This window comes from Carcharhinus amblyrhynchos, chromosome 13 (assembly GCF_965287045.1).
Source record: "Carcharhinus amblyrhynchos chromosome 13, sCarAmb.v2.hapA, whole genome shotgun sequence".
In the NCBI taxonomy this organism is placed as follows: Eukaryota; Metazoa; Chordata; class Chondrichthyes; order Carcharhiniformes; family Carcharhinidae; genus Carcharhinus; species Carcharhinus amblyrhynchos.
In genome coordinates, this window is record NC_137336.1 from 149,173 (window position 1) to 164,661 (window position 15,489).

At 44.3% G+C, this 15,489-nt stretch overlaps 1 protein-coding gene across 2 annotated transcripts in view; it reads right to left on the minus strand.

Moving 5' to 3' along the window:
* arap3 (ArfGAP with RhoGAP domain, ankyrin repeat and PH domain 3) overlaps window positions 1-15,489 on the minus strand; it is a 382,033-nt gene that overhangs the window by 37,342 nt on the left and 329,202 nt on the right. For both annotated transcript variants that reach the window (XM_080201223.1, XM_080201222.1), the window contains exon 27: window positions 2,567-2,602. In XM_080201223.1, the coding sequence (XP_080057349.1) occupies window positions 2,567-2,602 (36 nt within the window). The remainder of the gene's footprint in view (window positions 1-2,566; window positions 2,603-15,489) is intronic.

The following is a 15,489-nucleotide window of genomic DNA, read 5'->3' on the forward strand; positions in this document are numbered from 1 at the left end:
TGGAGGAACAGAGATATATCCGGGGGCTGTGAGGTTGAAGGACATTACAGAGCTAGAGAGTGTCAAACCCGTGGGGGGATTTGAAAATATGGATATCCATTTTAATATCAAAACATTGCTTATTTGTGAGCCAATGAGCAGAGGGGGGGATAGGATAGAGGAACAAGACTTGGCATGGACAACAGAGATTTGGATTACCTCAAGTTCACCAAGTGCAGAAAATGAGAGAGCAGCCAGGAGTGTATTGGAATATTTGAGATCAGAAATAACAACAGCATGAGTGATGAGCTGAGACGTCAGGCGATGTGGAGGTGGAAATAAGTGATCTTAGTAATCGCACAAATGAGATCAGAACCTCATCTCAGGGTCAAGTCTTACACCAAGACTGCAAACTGGTTTAAGCTTAGAATGTTGATTGTGATGGAGAGTCAGTTAGCAGTTAGGGAATGGGATTGCAAAAAATGATTTCAGTCTTCGCAATATTTAATTGGAGGAACATCTTATTTATTTTATCAGATGTTGGATAAGCAGTCATAACACAGAGCAGGCAACGGGAAATTGAAGATTACAAAGAATTGTGAAAGATTTGAACAGAGAAAATGGATAGAATCAGTTTCCGTTGGCAGCAAAGTTAATGACCAGAGGGCACAGGTTTAAACTGGCACAGAAAACGTTTGAGCGAATGGAATATTTCCTTTGCTCAGGGGACTGTTGTGACCTAGCATGATCTATCTGAAATGATTCAAGGCAACTTTTGCAAGGGTTTTATATGAATGTTTAAAAGGATAAAGTTGTAGGACTGTGGAGAAAGAGCAGTCTGAATATTAATTGGACTGTTCTCTCAAAGTCAGCAGATACCTGATGAACCAAATGGTCTCCTTCTGTGTTGTGTGATTTCACGATGGATTGAACAAACCTATTTTCTAATTAATGTCAGATATTATGGCTGAAATTCTCTCAATGTTATTGTAGTGGGTGGGTTGCGGACAATGTAAAATCCTATTGACAGTCGAGTGGGAATTTCCAACTTTCAGGCCAGCACGGATGGAGAATTCCGCCCTCTGATTCTGAGGCACTGAATAGGATCCAGACATTTTCCAAATAGAAAGCAGGAGTAATGATGCGACACACCATCACTCAATTTACAGTACCACTGACAGAGGGCACCTTCATTATGCTTACTACACCACATGGATTCTCTCATGTATAACTGCTTCAGTGCCCTGGGTTGATTGGTGAAACAAATAATAAACAGATATCAACAGCACTGAGTGATAGGCTGTCTTCCATCATTGGCCCTCATAGTTTTAGCTGGGAGCAAGTGCTAAACAGCTATGAACTCATTCACAACTATCCCTTGGATTCTCATAATTGTGCAGAAATGGAAAATGGTGCAGGATTTACATTACAGACTTGCGACTTGCTGCATCTAATGTTTTGTCAAGTGGTGGAAATCTGTCAGTCAAAAACACATTGGTGCATTATTAAAAATATGCCCACAAGAAACTATAAAGGATTGTGAATGATGCCCAGTCCATCACTCAAACTAGCCTCCCACCCATTGATTCTGTTTTATACTTCCTGCTGCCTCAAGAAAGCAGCCAGCATAATTAAGGACTCACGCACTGTGGACATACACTCTTCCACCTTTTTGCATTGAGAGAAAGAAGCAAAAGTCTGAGGACATGTACCAACTGGCTCAGGAACAGCTTCTTTCTTGTTGCCGTCAGACTTTTGAACGGACCTACCTCGCATTAAGTTTATCTTTCTCTGCACCCTAGCTATGACTGTAACACAACATCCTCTAGTCTCCTTTTCTTCTCTATGTATAGTATGCTTTATCCATATAGTGCACAAGAAACTATTCTTTTCACTGTATACCAATACATGTGACAATAATAAATCAAATCAAACAATCTCTAATATCTTTCCTCTCCTCCAATTCCAGCATCTCCCAATTTTAACCACTCCATGAGTGGTGGCTATATCTTGAATTTCCTCTACCTTAAGCTCTGGAATGTTCTCCCTAACTTTCTCTTGCTTCTCCATCTCTGTCTCTCCTCACTCAGGGACAACCACTAAAACCTACCTCTTTGATCAAACATTTGGTCACCGGTCTTTATATTTCCTTCAACTGCTGGTGTCAAATTTTATTTGATAAATTTCCAATGGAATGATTTTGACCATTTTATTATGTTAAAGGAATGATTTAAACACAATTTATTGTTATTAATATTGCCACATTTACACAGACCATTTTCTTAATGATACAGTCACCCTGAAGTCAGAGAACTAGACTGCGGAGGGATTTGGTGGAAATCGGCATTCTTCATGCTGTAAAATCCTTTTGCCATATTCAATCTGAATATCAGAGTCACTCAAACAAACTTTCTGATACCCAGGTGTGACTGTGATAATCTGTGGTTAATAAGGTCCAACTGTGCAAAACTATTGAAAGCCGGTTCAAAGTGGCTGGGAAATAATACTCTCAGTGTAGACTCACACTCAGGGCCCCAAAATAACAAGATGCTGGCAGTGAGGGAAGGGATAAAACTTGCTTACTTACCACTGCTGCTTATCAGAGAATATTGTAAACCCACACCTACACAGGAGAACAAAATGATCTATTAGTTTACAGAATAAATGTCTTTCAATACAAAAATCTCAGTTCATTCAGCAAACTTAAATATATGTTGCTATAATCTCCATGGAGACTGATAACATTAAAAAAGAAATTTAAACTTGCAATTAATATCTGAAAGAATGATTTCACATTTAAAGCTTTTGCTGTAACATTTGTAGAGATGCGCGACTAAGCAATAAATCCCTAAACTAACTTGGTATGGGCTGTGATCTCTGAGAGAAGGTTCAACAGTGGGAAATGCACAGCCAGAATTCAAAGAGACAGCAAGTGAGTCAGGAAGAGGTTATAGGCTAGTTAAGGCATGAGGGAGTTTGGCAAGATTGGATGGTATTTATTTTAATGCAAGCAATCTGACAAACAATGCAAATGAGTTGAGGGACAAGTTAAAACATGGGGGTATGATGCGGATAAATGTGTAGTGGTCCATTTTGGCAGGTCCAATGGGATGAAGGAGTACAATGTCAAGACTAGGACTCTTAGCAGTGTTGAGGAACAGAAGGATCTTGGGGTCCGGGTCCATAGGACTCTTAAATCGGCCTCGCAGGTGGAGGATGTGGTCAAGAAGGCGTATGGTGTACTGGCCTTCATTAATCGAGGGATTGAGTTTAGGAGTCGGGAGGTAATGCCGCAACTTTATAAGACCCTTGTCAGACCCCAATTGGAGTACTGTGCGCAGTTCTGGTTGCCTCACTACAAGAAGGATGTGGAGGCTATTGAGAGGGTACAGAGGAGATCTACAAGGATGTTGCCTGGATTGGGAGGCATGCCTTATGAAGATAGGTTGAGGGAGCTCGGTCTCTTCTCCCTGGAGAGACGAAGATTGAGAGGCAACCTGATAGAGGTTTATAAAATGTTGAGAGGTATAGATAGGGTGGATTCTCGGAAGCTATTTCCCAGGGCTGAAACGGTCGCTACGAGAGGACACAGGTTTAAGGTGCTGGGGAGCAGGTAGAGAGGAGATGTTAGGGGTAAGTTTTTCACTCAGAGGGAGTTAATGAGTGAATTGGCTGCTGTCGGTGGTGGTGGAGGCGAACTCACTGGGGCCTTTTAAGAGGCTCCTGGATGAGTATATGGGATTTAAAGGGATTGAGAGTTATATACAGGCCTGGAAGTTATGGATATGATTGGCGCAACTTGTGGGCCGAACGGCCTGTTTGTGCTGTAGTGTTCTATGTTCTATGGCATTGCTATCTCTGAGACATGATTGAGAGAGGGGCAGATTTGGCAGCTCAATATTCCAGGAGAAAGAGTCTTTAGACAAGACAGAGAAGGAGGTAAAGGCAAATGGAGTGTCCCAATTTTGATCAGGGAATCAATTACAGCAGTAAGGAAGGGTGGCATCTTAGAGAGGTCTTCAAAAGCTAATGCCCTTTCGGGAAGGAAATCTGCTGTTCTTACCTGGTCTGGCCAACAGGTGACTCCAGAGCTACAGCAATGTGGTTGACTCTCAACTGCCCTTGGACAACTAGGGATGGGCAATAAATGCTGGCCAGCCAGTGATGCCCATATCCCACAAATGAATTTAAAAAAATGAAGGCATACGTGTGGAACTTCAAAAAGCAGCAATCACATCGCTGGAGGTTTTCTTTAAGCCTCCTAACAGACATAGAAGAGTAGATATATAGGCAAAGGGCAGAGAAATATAAAAGTAAGAGGGTAGTAATTGTAAATGATTTCAACTTCCCCAACATTAACGGGGGCAGTCACAGTGTGAAAGGTTTAGACGGAGCAATATTCTCACAATGCATCCTGTACATCGAAAGTTTGACAAGAGAGAGGTTGGTCCTGGATTTAATTTAAGATAACAAAGCTGGGCAAGTGGTTGAAGTGTCAGTGGGAGAGCAGACAATGATCATAACTCAGTTAGACTGAAGATGTTTTGGAAAAGGACAAGGATGGTCCTGAAATCAGAGTTCGAAACAGGGGGCACACTGATTTTAATAAGATCAGACATGATTTGGCAGTGGACTGGGAGCATAGACTTTGAGGTAAATCAGTGATAGAATAGTGGGACATATTCCAAAAGGAAATAGGCAGAGAACAGGGCCAACAGGTTCCAACAAAGAGAAAGGACAGGACTAACAAATCCAGTGAACCCGCAAAATCGAGGGATATACAGCATTGGATAAAGAGAAAAAGGAAATCTTATGGTAGACATCAAGGGGACAAAAGTGCAGAAGGAGTATAGAATGTGCAAGAGGGAACTTAAACAGGAAATTAGGAGAACAAAAAGGGAACATGAAAGGACACTGTCAGGTAAAATAAAGGAACAGCCTAACTTGTTTTGCAAATACATTAAGGGTAAAAGGATAACTAAGGAAAGAATAGGGCCTATTCAGGACCATGTTGATAATTTGTGTGTGGAACCAGAGGAGTAGGGTTCTAAGTGAATATTTTCTGTTGGTGAGAGAGGGAACAGGACTGTGATATAGTTAAAGAAATTAACAAAGAACAAAGAAAAATACAGCACAGGAACAGGCCCTTTGGCCCTTCAAGCCTGTGCCAATCATGATACTCTAACTAGACTAAAAAAGGCCCTCTGCCCTTCTAGAATTCTGTATTCTTAGGAATACAATGATAGCAGGAAAGAGCTTAAACAGGGATTTAGGAGGGCAAAAAGGGGCCTTGAAATATCCCTGGCAGGGAGGATTAATGAGAATCCCAAGGCTTTTTATGCATATATTAGGGGGAACAGGGTAGGTACGGAAAGGGTGGGTCCACTCATGGGCTGTAGAGGGAATTTGTGTGTGGAGCCAAATGAGATGGGTGAGGTCCTTAACAAGTACTTTATATCAGTATTCTGATGACATATTGCTGATGACACCAAGATTGGCGGAAAGGCAAATTGTGCGGAGGGTGTGGAGAGTCTACAGAAGTATCTAGATAGGCTGGGCGAATGGGTCAGGAAATGGCAAATGGAATTTAATGTTGGCAAGTGCAAGGTGGTCCACTTTGGTAGGAAAAATGGTAGGAAGGATTATCACTTACGTGGCGAAAAACTGCAGCAGGCGACGGTGCAGAGGGACCTTGGGGTCCTTGTGCATGAGTTGCAAAAACCCAGCTTGCAGGTGCAGCAGGTGGTCAGGAAGGCGAATGGGATGCTGGCCTTCATAGCGAGGGGGATTGAATATAAAAGTAGGGAGGTCTTGCTGCGGCTGTATAGGGCATTGGTGAGGCCGCAGCTGGAGTACTGTGTGCAGTTTTGGGCGCCGTACTTACGCAAGGATATTTTGGCCTTGGAGGGAGTGCAGAGGAGGTTTACTAGGCTGATGCCGGAGTTGAGGGGGTTGAGCTATGAGGAGAGGCTGAATAAACTAGGCTTGTACTCATTAGAGTTTAGAAGAATGAGGGGAGATCTCATTGAAACGTATAAGATGATGAATGGGATGGATAGGATAGAGGTGGAGAGACTCTTCCCACTCAGAAAGGACAGTAGGACTAGGGGGCACAGCCTCAAGATAAAGGGGGGGCGGTTTAGAACAGAGTTGAGGAGGAACTTCTTCACTCAAAGGGTGGTGAATCTCTGGAATTCTCTGCCCGTTGAAGTGGTGGAGGCTACCTCGCTAAATATTTTTAAGACGCGGGTTGATGGGTTTTTGATAAGAGAGGGGATTAAGGGTTATGGGGAGAGGGCGGGAATGTGGAACTGAGCCACGACAGATCAGCCATGATCTTATTGAATGGCAGGGCAGGCTCGAAGGGCTAGATGGCCTACTCCTGCTCCTATTTCTTATGTTCTTATGTTCTTATTCACAAAGGAGAAGGACATCTTGGCTGATGAGTGTAGAAAGGAAGACATTGACATTCGAGGACATGTTGAGATAAAAAGGGAGGAGGGTGTTGAAGGGTTTGAAAAACATTACGATGGACAAGTCCCCAGAGCCAGATAGGGTCTATCCCAGAACATTGAGTTGAGACTCCTAAAAGTTCTAGAGAGGTTGAGGAAAGGATTGCGGAGACAATCCTGGTTAGGAGTGAAAGTAATAGGGTAATTGTTATGGGGGACTTTAACTTTACGAATATTGATTGGAGTTGCTATAGTTCTAGCTCGCTAGAGGGGTCAGTGTTTGTACAAAGCGTGCAGGAAGGTTTTTTGTCTCAGTATGTAGACAGGCCAACTAGAGGTGAGGCTATATTGGATTTGGTGCTGGGAAATGAGCCAGACCAGGTGCTAGACTTGGAAGTTGGTGTGCATTTTGGTGATAGTGACCACAATTCGGTTACGTTCACCTTAGTGATGGGAAGAGATAGGCATGAACCTCGGGTCAGCAATTTTAGCTGGGGTAAGGGCGATTATGAGGCTATCAGGAGTGAATTAGGAAGCATGGATTGGATTAGGGGATTACAGGGACTGGGAACGTCTGAAATGTGGAGTTTTTTCAAGGAGCAGCTACTGCGAGTCCTTGATAGGTATGTCCCTGTCAGGCATGGTGGATTTGGTAGATCTAGGGAACCGTGGTGCACTAAAAGAGTTGAGTCGATGGTTAAAAAGAAAAAGGAGGCTTATGTTAGGATGAGATTGGAGGGCTCAGATAGTGCACTAGAAAGCTTTAGATTGGCTAGGAGGGAGTTGAAGAGTGAGTTGAGAAGGGCTAAAAGAGGACATGAGAAGACTTTGGCTGATAGGATTAAGGAGAATCCTAAGGCGTTCTATAGGTATGTCAAGAACAGAAGGTTGGTCAGGGCAAGATTAGGGCCAGTTACAGACAGCAGGGGGAAGTTGTGTGTGGAACCGGAGGAGATTGGAGAAGTATTGAACCAATATTTCTCTTCGGTGTTCACGCAGGGGGACATGAATATAGCTGAGGAGGACATTGGGTTGCAGGGGTGTAAAATAGACAGTATTACGGTTGATAAAGAGGATGTGCTGGAAATTCTTGAGGGGCTGAAAATAGATAAGTCCCCTGGTCCGGATGGGATCTACCCTAGGATTCTCTGGGAGGCTAGAGAGGTGATTGCAGAGCCTCTGGCTCAGATCTTCAGGTCGTCATTGGTCTCTGGTGTAGTCCCGGAGGATTGGAGGATAGCGAATGTTGTCCCATTGTTTAAGAAGGGGAACAGAGACTTTGCCGGGAATTATAGACCGGTGAGTCTTACTTCTGTTGTGGGCAAGGTTTTAGAAAAAATTATTAGGGATAGGATTTATAGTTATTTGGAGTGTAATGAATTGATTAGAAATAGTCAACATGGTTTTGTAGCGGGTAGGTCGTGCCTTACTAACCTTATTGAGTTTTTTGAGAAGGTGACCAAAGAGGTGGATGGGGGTAAGGCAGTTGACGTGGTATACATGGATTTTAGTAAGGCGTTCGATAAGGTTCACCATGGTAGGCTTCTGCAGAAAATGCAGATGTATGGGATTGTGGGTAATCTAGGAAGTTGGATCAGGAATTGGCTATCAGATAGGAGACAGAGGGTGGTGGTGGATGGTAAATATTCATCATGGAGTACAGTCACGAGTGGTGTGCCTCAGGGATCTGTTTTGGGGCCACTGTTGTTTGTAATTTTTATTAATGATCTGGATGAGGGTATAGTTGGGTGGATTAGTAAATTTGCTGATGACACCAAAATTGGAGGTGTGGTAGATTGTGAGGAAGGGTGTCATAGTCTGCAGGGAGACTTAGATAGGTTGCAGAGCTGGGCCGAGAGGTGGCGGATGGAATTTAATGCGGAGAAGTGTGAGGTAATTCACTTTGGTAGGAGCAACAGATGTGTCGAGTATAGGGCTAACGGGAGGACTTTGAATAGTGTGGATGAACAGAGGGATCTAGGTGTGTGTGTACATAGATCCCTGAAAGTTGGGAATCAAGTAGATAAGGTTGTTAAGAAGGCGTACGGTGTCTTGGCGTTTATTGGTAGGGGGATTGAATTTAGGAGTCGCAGTGTAATGTTGCAACTGTACAGTACTCTAATGCGGCCGCACTTGGAGTACTGTGTGCAGTTCTGGTCCCCGCATTACAAGAAGGATGTGGAGGCGTTGGAGAGGGTGCAGAGGAGGTTTACTAGGATGTTGCCTGGTATGGTGGGGAGGTCCTATGAGGAGAGACTGAGGGATTTAGGGTTGTTTTCATTGGAAAGAAGGCGGCTAAGAGGGGATCTTATTGAAACATATAAGATGATTAGAGGTTTAGATAGGGTGGATAGTGATGGCCTTTTTCCTCGGATGGAGAATGCTAGCACGAGGGGGCATGGCTTTAAATTAAGGGGGGGTAGCTACAGGACGGATGTCAGGGGTAGGTTCTTTACCCAGCGGGTGGTGAAGGATTGGAATGCCCTGCCTGCTGCAGTTGTAAATGCGTCTAGTTTGGGGGCGTTTAAGAGATCTCTGGATAGGTTTATGGACGAAAAGGGATTGGTATAGGCTAGTGGGTCATTGTTTTTGTAACTGGTCGGCGCAACATCGTGGGCCGAAAGGCCTGTTCTGCGCTGTAATGTTCTATGTTCTATGTTCTAGACCTTGGTCAAAAATCTTTGAATACTCTCTAGCCACGGATGAGGTACTAGTGGATTGGAGAGTAGCTAACATTGTTCCTCTGTTTAAGAAGGGCAGAAGAGACAATCCGGGAAATTACAGCCTAAGAGCCTTACATCAGTGATGGGGAAATTATTGGAGAAGACTCTTAGGGACAGGATGTACTAATATCTGGAAGAGAATAGCTTAATAGCGACAAAAAGCATGGTTTTGTGAAGGGGAGGTTGTGTCTCACAAACTTGATCAAGTTCTTTGAGGAAGTGACAAACAATATTGACCAGGGCAGAGCAACAAAGAACGAAGCAAAGTACAGCACAGGAACAGACCTTTTGGCTCTCTAAGCCTGTGCCAATCACGATGCCTGCTGACACGAAAACAGTATAAACCTACGGAATCCGTACCTTTCCATTCCCATCCAATTCATGTATTCGTCTCGTTGCCCCTTAAATCCTGCTATTGTGCCTGCTCCCACCCCCTCCCCAAGCAGTGTGTTCCAGACATTCACCACCCTCTGTGTAAAAAAAACTTGTCTCGCACATTTCCTCTAAACTTTTCCCCACCCATGTTAAATCTACGTCCCTAGTACTTGACTTTTCTATCCTGGGAAAATGCATCTGAATATCCACTCTGTCTATGCCACACATAATCTTCTAGGTCTCTGTCAGGACACCGCTCAACCTCCACTGTTCCAGTGAGAACAAAATGAGCTCATCCAACCTCTACTCATAGCTAATATCCCCACACCACCTAACATCCTGGTAAACCGCTTCTGTACTCTTTCCAGAGCATCCACATCCTTCTGGTGGTCTGGTGACCTGAATATTCTAAATGAGGTTCTGTACAGTTGCAGCACGACTTGCCAATTTCATGCTCAATGCCCAACCAATGAAGGCAAGCATGTCGTATGCTTTCTCGTCAACCTTATCCACCTGCAATGCCACTTTCAATGATCGGTGGATATGTACGGCCAGATCTTTCTGTCTGTCTGTACTCCGACCATTTATTGTATAATTCCTAATGCATTAGACCTTTCAAAATGCGTCATCTCACACTTGTCCAGATTAAACCCCATCTGCCATTTCTCTGTCTAAGTCTCCAACCAGTCTATATCTTGCTGTATCCTCTAACAATCCTTTTCACTGTCTGCAGCTCCACTAATTTTTGTGTCGTCTGTGAACACACTCATCAGACATTTTCCTCCAAATTATTTGTAAATACTACGAATAACAGTAAATTATAACAGTAGTATAATAATAATAAATAGTATAATAACAGAATAGTAATAAATTTGCTGACGACATCAAGATTGGTGGAGTAGTGGATGAGGTGGAGGGCTCTTGCAGGCTGCAAAGAGACATTGATAGGATGCAGAGCTGGGCCGAAAAGTGGCAGATAGAGTATAACCTTGATAAGTGCGAGGTGATTCATTTTGGTAGGACAAACTTGAAAGCAGATTATAGGGTTAACAGCAGGGTTCTGAGGAGTGTGGAGGAACAGACAGATCTTGGGGGTTCATATCCACAGATCTCTGAAGGTTGCCACTCAAGTGGATAGAGCAGTGAAGAAGGCTTATAGTGTGTCAGGGTTTGAGTTTAAGAGCTGTGGGATTTTGCTGCAACTATACAGGACCTTGGTGAGACCACATTTAGAATATTGTGTTCAGTTCTGGTCACCTCACTATAAGGAGGATGTGGAAGCATTGGAGAGAGTGCAGAGGAGATTTACCAGGATGCTGCCTGGTTTGGAGGGTAGGTCTGAATAGGAAAGGTTGAGGGAGCTGGGGCTTTTCTCTTTAGAGCGGAGGAGGATGAGAGGTATCCTCCTCCTTAATAGAAGTTTATAAGATGATGAGAGGAATAGACAGAGTGGACATGCAGACAGTATTTCCTCGGGTGGACGTAGCTGTTACTGGCGGGCGTAACTATAAGGTTCATGGTGGGAAATATAGGAGGGATGTCCGATGTAGATTCTTCACTCAGAGTGATTGGGGTGTGGAATACACTGCCTGCAGTGATAGTGGAGTCGGACACTTTAGGAACTTTCAAGTTGTTGTTGAATAGGCACATGGAGCACACCAGAATGATAGGGAGGGGATACCTTGATCTTGGGATTGGACATCTTGGGCATACAAGATGATCAAAGGATTGGATAGGGTGGACAGTGAGAGCCTTTTATCTCGGATGGTGATGGCTAACACAAGGGGACATAGCTTTAAATTAAGGGGTGGTAATTATAGGATGGATGTCAGAGGTAGGTTCTTTACTCAGAGGGTAGTAAGGGCGTGGAATGCCCTACCTGCAGCAGTTGTGGACTCGCCAACTTTAAGGGCATTCAAATGGTCAGTGGATAGGCATATGGATAACATTGGAATAGTTTAGGTTAGAGGGTCATTAGATTGGTTCCACTGGTCGGCGCAACATCGAGGGCCGAAGGGCCTGTACTGCGCTAGAATGTTCTATGTTCTATAACAAAGGCTCCAGAAGTGACCCCTGTGGAACACCGCTAACCACAGCCTTCCATTCAGAAAAATGCCCCGCTACTGCTATCCTCTGTCTTCCATGGCCAAGCCAATTCTGTATCCATCTTGCCAGTTCTCCTCTGATTCCATGCGACTTCAACTTTTGTACAAGTCTACCATGAGGTACCTTGTCAAAGGCTTTACTGAAGTCCACGTAGACAACATCGACTGCCTTTCCGTCATCTATCATCCTTGTCATCGCAGTCAAGTTTGTAATTTTTATTCTGTTTGTAATTTTTATTAATGATCTGGATGAGGGTATAGTTGGGTGGATTAGTAAATTTGCTGATGACACCAAAGTCGGAGGTGTGGTAGATAGTGAGGAGGGGTGTCTTAGTCTACAGGGAGACTTGGACATGTTGCAGAGCTGGGCCGAGAGGTGGCGGATGGAGTTTAAAGCGGAAAAGTGTGAGGTAATTCACTTTGGTAGGAATAACAGATGTGTCGAGTATAGGGTTAACGGGAGGACTTTGAATAGTGTGCATGAACAGAGGGATCTAGGTGTATGTGTACATAGATCCCTGAAAGTTGGGAATCAAGTAGATAGGGTTGTTAAGAAGGCATACGGTGTCTTGGCGTTTATTGGTAGGGGGATTGAATTTAGGAGTCGCAGCGTCATGTTGCAACTGTACACAACTCTGGTGCGGCTGCACTTGGAGTACTGTGTACAGTTCTGGTCCCCACATTACAGGAAGGATGTGGAGGCTTTGGAGAGGGTGCAGAGGAGGTTTACCAGGAAGTTGCCTGGTACGGAGGGGAGGTCCTATGAGGAGAGACTGAGGGATTTGGGGTTGTTTTCTCTAGAAAGAAGGCGGCTAAGAGGGGATCTTATTGAAACATATAAGATGATTGGAGGTTTAGATAGGGTGGATAGTGATAGCCTTTTTCCTCTGATGGAGAAATCTAGCACGAGGGGGCATGGCTTTAAATTAAGGGGGGGTAGTTATAGGATGGATGTCAGGGGTAGGTTCTTTACCCAGAGGGTGGTGAGGGATTGGAATGCCCTGCTTGCTGCAGTTGTAAATGCGCCTAGTTTGGGGGCGTTTAAGAGATCCGTGGATAGGTTTATGGACGAAAAGGGATTGGTTTAGGTTAGTGGGTCATTGTTTTTGTAACTGGTCGGCGCAATATCGTGGGCTGAAGGGCCTGTTCTGCGCTGTAATGTTCTATGTTCTATGTTCTAAGTTAGTGAGGCATGACCTCCCCTTTAGCATGGATAGAAGATTGGTTAACTAATAGAAAGTAAAGAGTGGGGGTAAGCGGGTGTTTTTCTGGTTGGCGATCAGTGACTAGTGGTGTGCCTCAGGGATCAGTGTTGGGCCTGAAATTGTTTACGATTTACGTAGATGATTTGGAGTTGGGGACCCAGTGTAGTGTGTCAAAATTCACAGATGACACTGAGATGAGTGGAAGAGCAAAGTGTGCAGAGGATGCTGAAAGTCTGCAAAGGGATATAGATAGTCTAAATGAGTGGGTGAGGGTCTGGCAGATGGAGTACAATGTTGGTAAATGTGAGATCATCCATTTTGGTAGGAATAACAGCAAAATGGACTATTATTTAAATGGTAAAAAATTGCAGCATGCTGCTGTACAGAGGGACCTGGGTGTCCTTGTGCAGGAATCTCAAGGAGTTGGTTTGCAGGTGCAGCAGGGAATTAAGAAGACAAAAGGAATGCTGAGAACATAGAACATAGAAAACTACAGCACAAACAAGTTGCGCCGATCATATCCCTACCTAATAGGCTTACCTATAACTCTCAATCCCATTAAATCCCATGTTCTCATCCAGAAGTTTCTGAAAAGGTCCCAATGAGTTTGACTCCACCACCACTGATGGCAGCCGATTCCACTCACTCACCACCCTCCGAGTGACTAGCGTCTTATGAAGCTACAGCATTATCTCCCAACTCCTAAACTCAATCCTTCGATTAAGAGTGTGTGTGTGTGTGTGTGTGTGTGTGTGTGTGTGTGTGTGTGCGCGAGTGTGTGTGTGCATGTGAGAGGTGTGTGAGTGTATGTATGAGTGTGCATGTGTGTGTGTGGTGTTGGTGAGTGTGTGTGTGTATGTGAGTGAGTGTGAGTGCGTGTGTCAGCATGTGTGTGTGTGTGTCAGCATGTGTGTGTGTGTGAGAGAGTGTGTGTGTGTGAGTATGTGAGTGAGTGTGTGAGTGTATGTGTAAGTGTGTGTGTCAGTATGTGTGAGTGAGTGACTGAGTGTGTGTGTGTGTGTGTGTGTGTGTGTGTGTGTGTGCGCACGCAAGTGTGAGTATGTATGAGTGTGTGTGTGTGCATGGTGTGTGGTGACTGTGTAACTGTGAGTGCATGTGTGTGTCAGAATGTGTGCGTGTAAGTGTGTGTGAGTATAAGTGTCTGTGAGTGTATGACTGAGTGTGTGAGTCTGTGTGAGTGTATGTGTGCATGTGTGTGTATGTGGTGAGTGTGTGAGTCTGTGTGAATGTGACTGTGTGAGTATGTGTGTATTTCAGTGTGTGTGTGTCTGTGTGAGTGTGTATGAATGTGTATGTGCGTGTGTGATGTGTGGTGAGTGTGTGAATGTGTATGTGTGAGTATGTGTGCGTGTATGAGTATGTGTGACTGCATGTGTATGTGAGTGTGTGTGAATGTGTGTGTGTCTGTGTGAGTGTGAGTGTGTGTGACTGTGAGTATGTATGAGTGTGTATGTGTGTGTGTGTATGTGGTGTGGTGTGTGGTGAGTGTGAGTATGTGTGAGTGCGTGTGCATGTGTGCGCGCGCACCTGTGTATGAGTGTGTGTGTGTGCATGAGTGTGTATGAGTATGCAGATGTGTGTGGTGTGTGGTGAGTGTGTGTGAGTGTATGTGAGTGTGTATGAGTGTGCAAGTGAGTGTGTGGTGAGTGAGTGTGTATGTGTGTATGTGAGTGTGTGTGTATGTGAGTGTGTGTGTATGTGAGTGTGTGTGTATGTGCGTGTATATGTGAGTATGTGTGTGTGTGAGAATGTGTGCGAGTCTGTGTGTGTGTATAAGTGTGAGAGTGTGTGTGAGTGTGTGTGTGAGTGTGTGTGTATGTGTGTGAGGTATGTGTGTGAGTGTGTGACTGTGAGTATGTGTGTCTGTCTAAGAGTGTGTGAGTGTGTGTATGTGCGTGTGTATGAGAATGTGTCCGTGTGTGTGTGTGTGTGTGGTGAGTGTGAGTGATTGTGTGTGTGTGTGTGTGTGTGTGTGTGTGTGTGGGTGTGTGTGTGTGCGTGAGTATGTGTGTGAGTGCGTGAGTGTGTGTGTGAATGTGTGTGTGTGTGAGTATGTGTGTGAGTGTGAATGAGTGTGTGTGTGGTGAGTGTGAATGATTGTATGTATGTATGTGTGTGTGTGTGTGTGAGTGTGTGTGTGAGTGTGAGTGTGAGTGTGTGTGTGAGTGTGAGTGTGTGTGTGAGTGTGAGTGCGTGAGTATGTGTGTGAGTGTGAATGTGTGTGTGTGTGTTTTTGCAATTCACGCACAAAGCCCCCAGGTCCCTCTGCACAGTAGCATGTTGTAATTTTTCACCATTTAAATAATGGTCCATTTTACTATTATTCCTTCCAAATTGGATAACCTCACACTTCCCAACATTATACTCCATCTACCAGATCTTCGCCCACTCACTCAGCCTATCCAAATCTCTCTGCAGACTTTCCACGTCCTCCACGCAATTTGCTTTCCCACTCAACTCTCCTTATAACTCAAACCATCAAGTCCCTGTAGCGTCCCAGTCTTTTCTGCACTCTTTTTAGTTTAATAATATCATTTCTATAATAGAATGACCAGAACTATACACAGTATTCCAAGTGTGGCCTTACCAATGTCTTGTTCAACTTCGTAAGACGAACATCTCGCCAGGG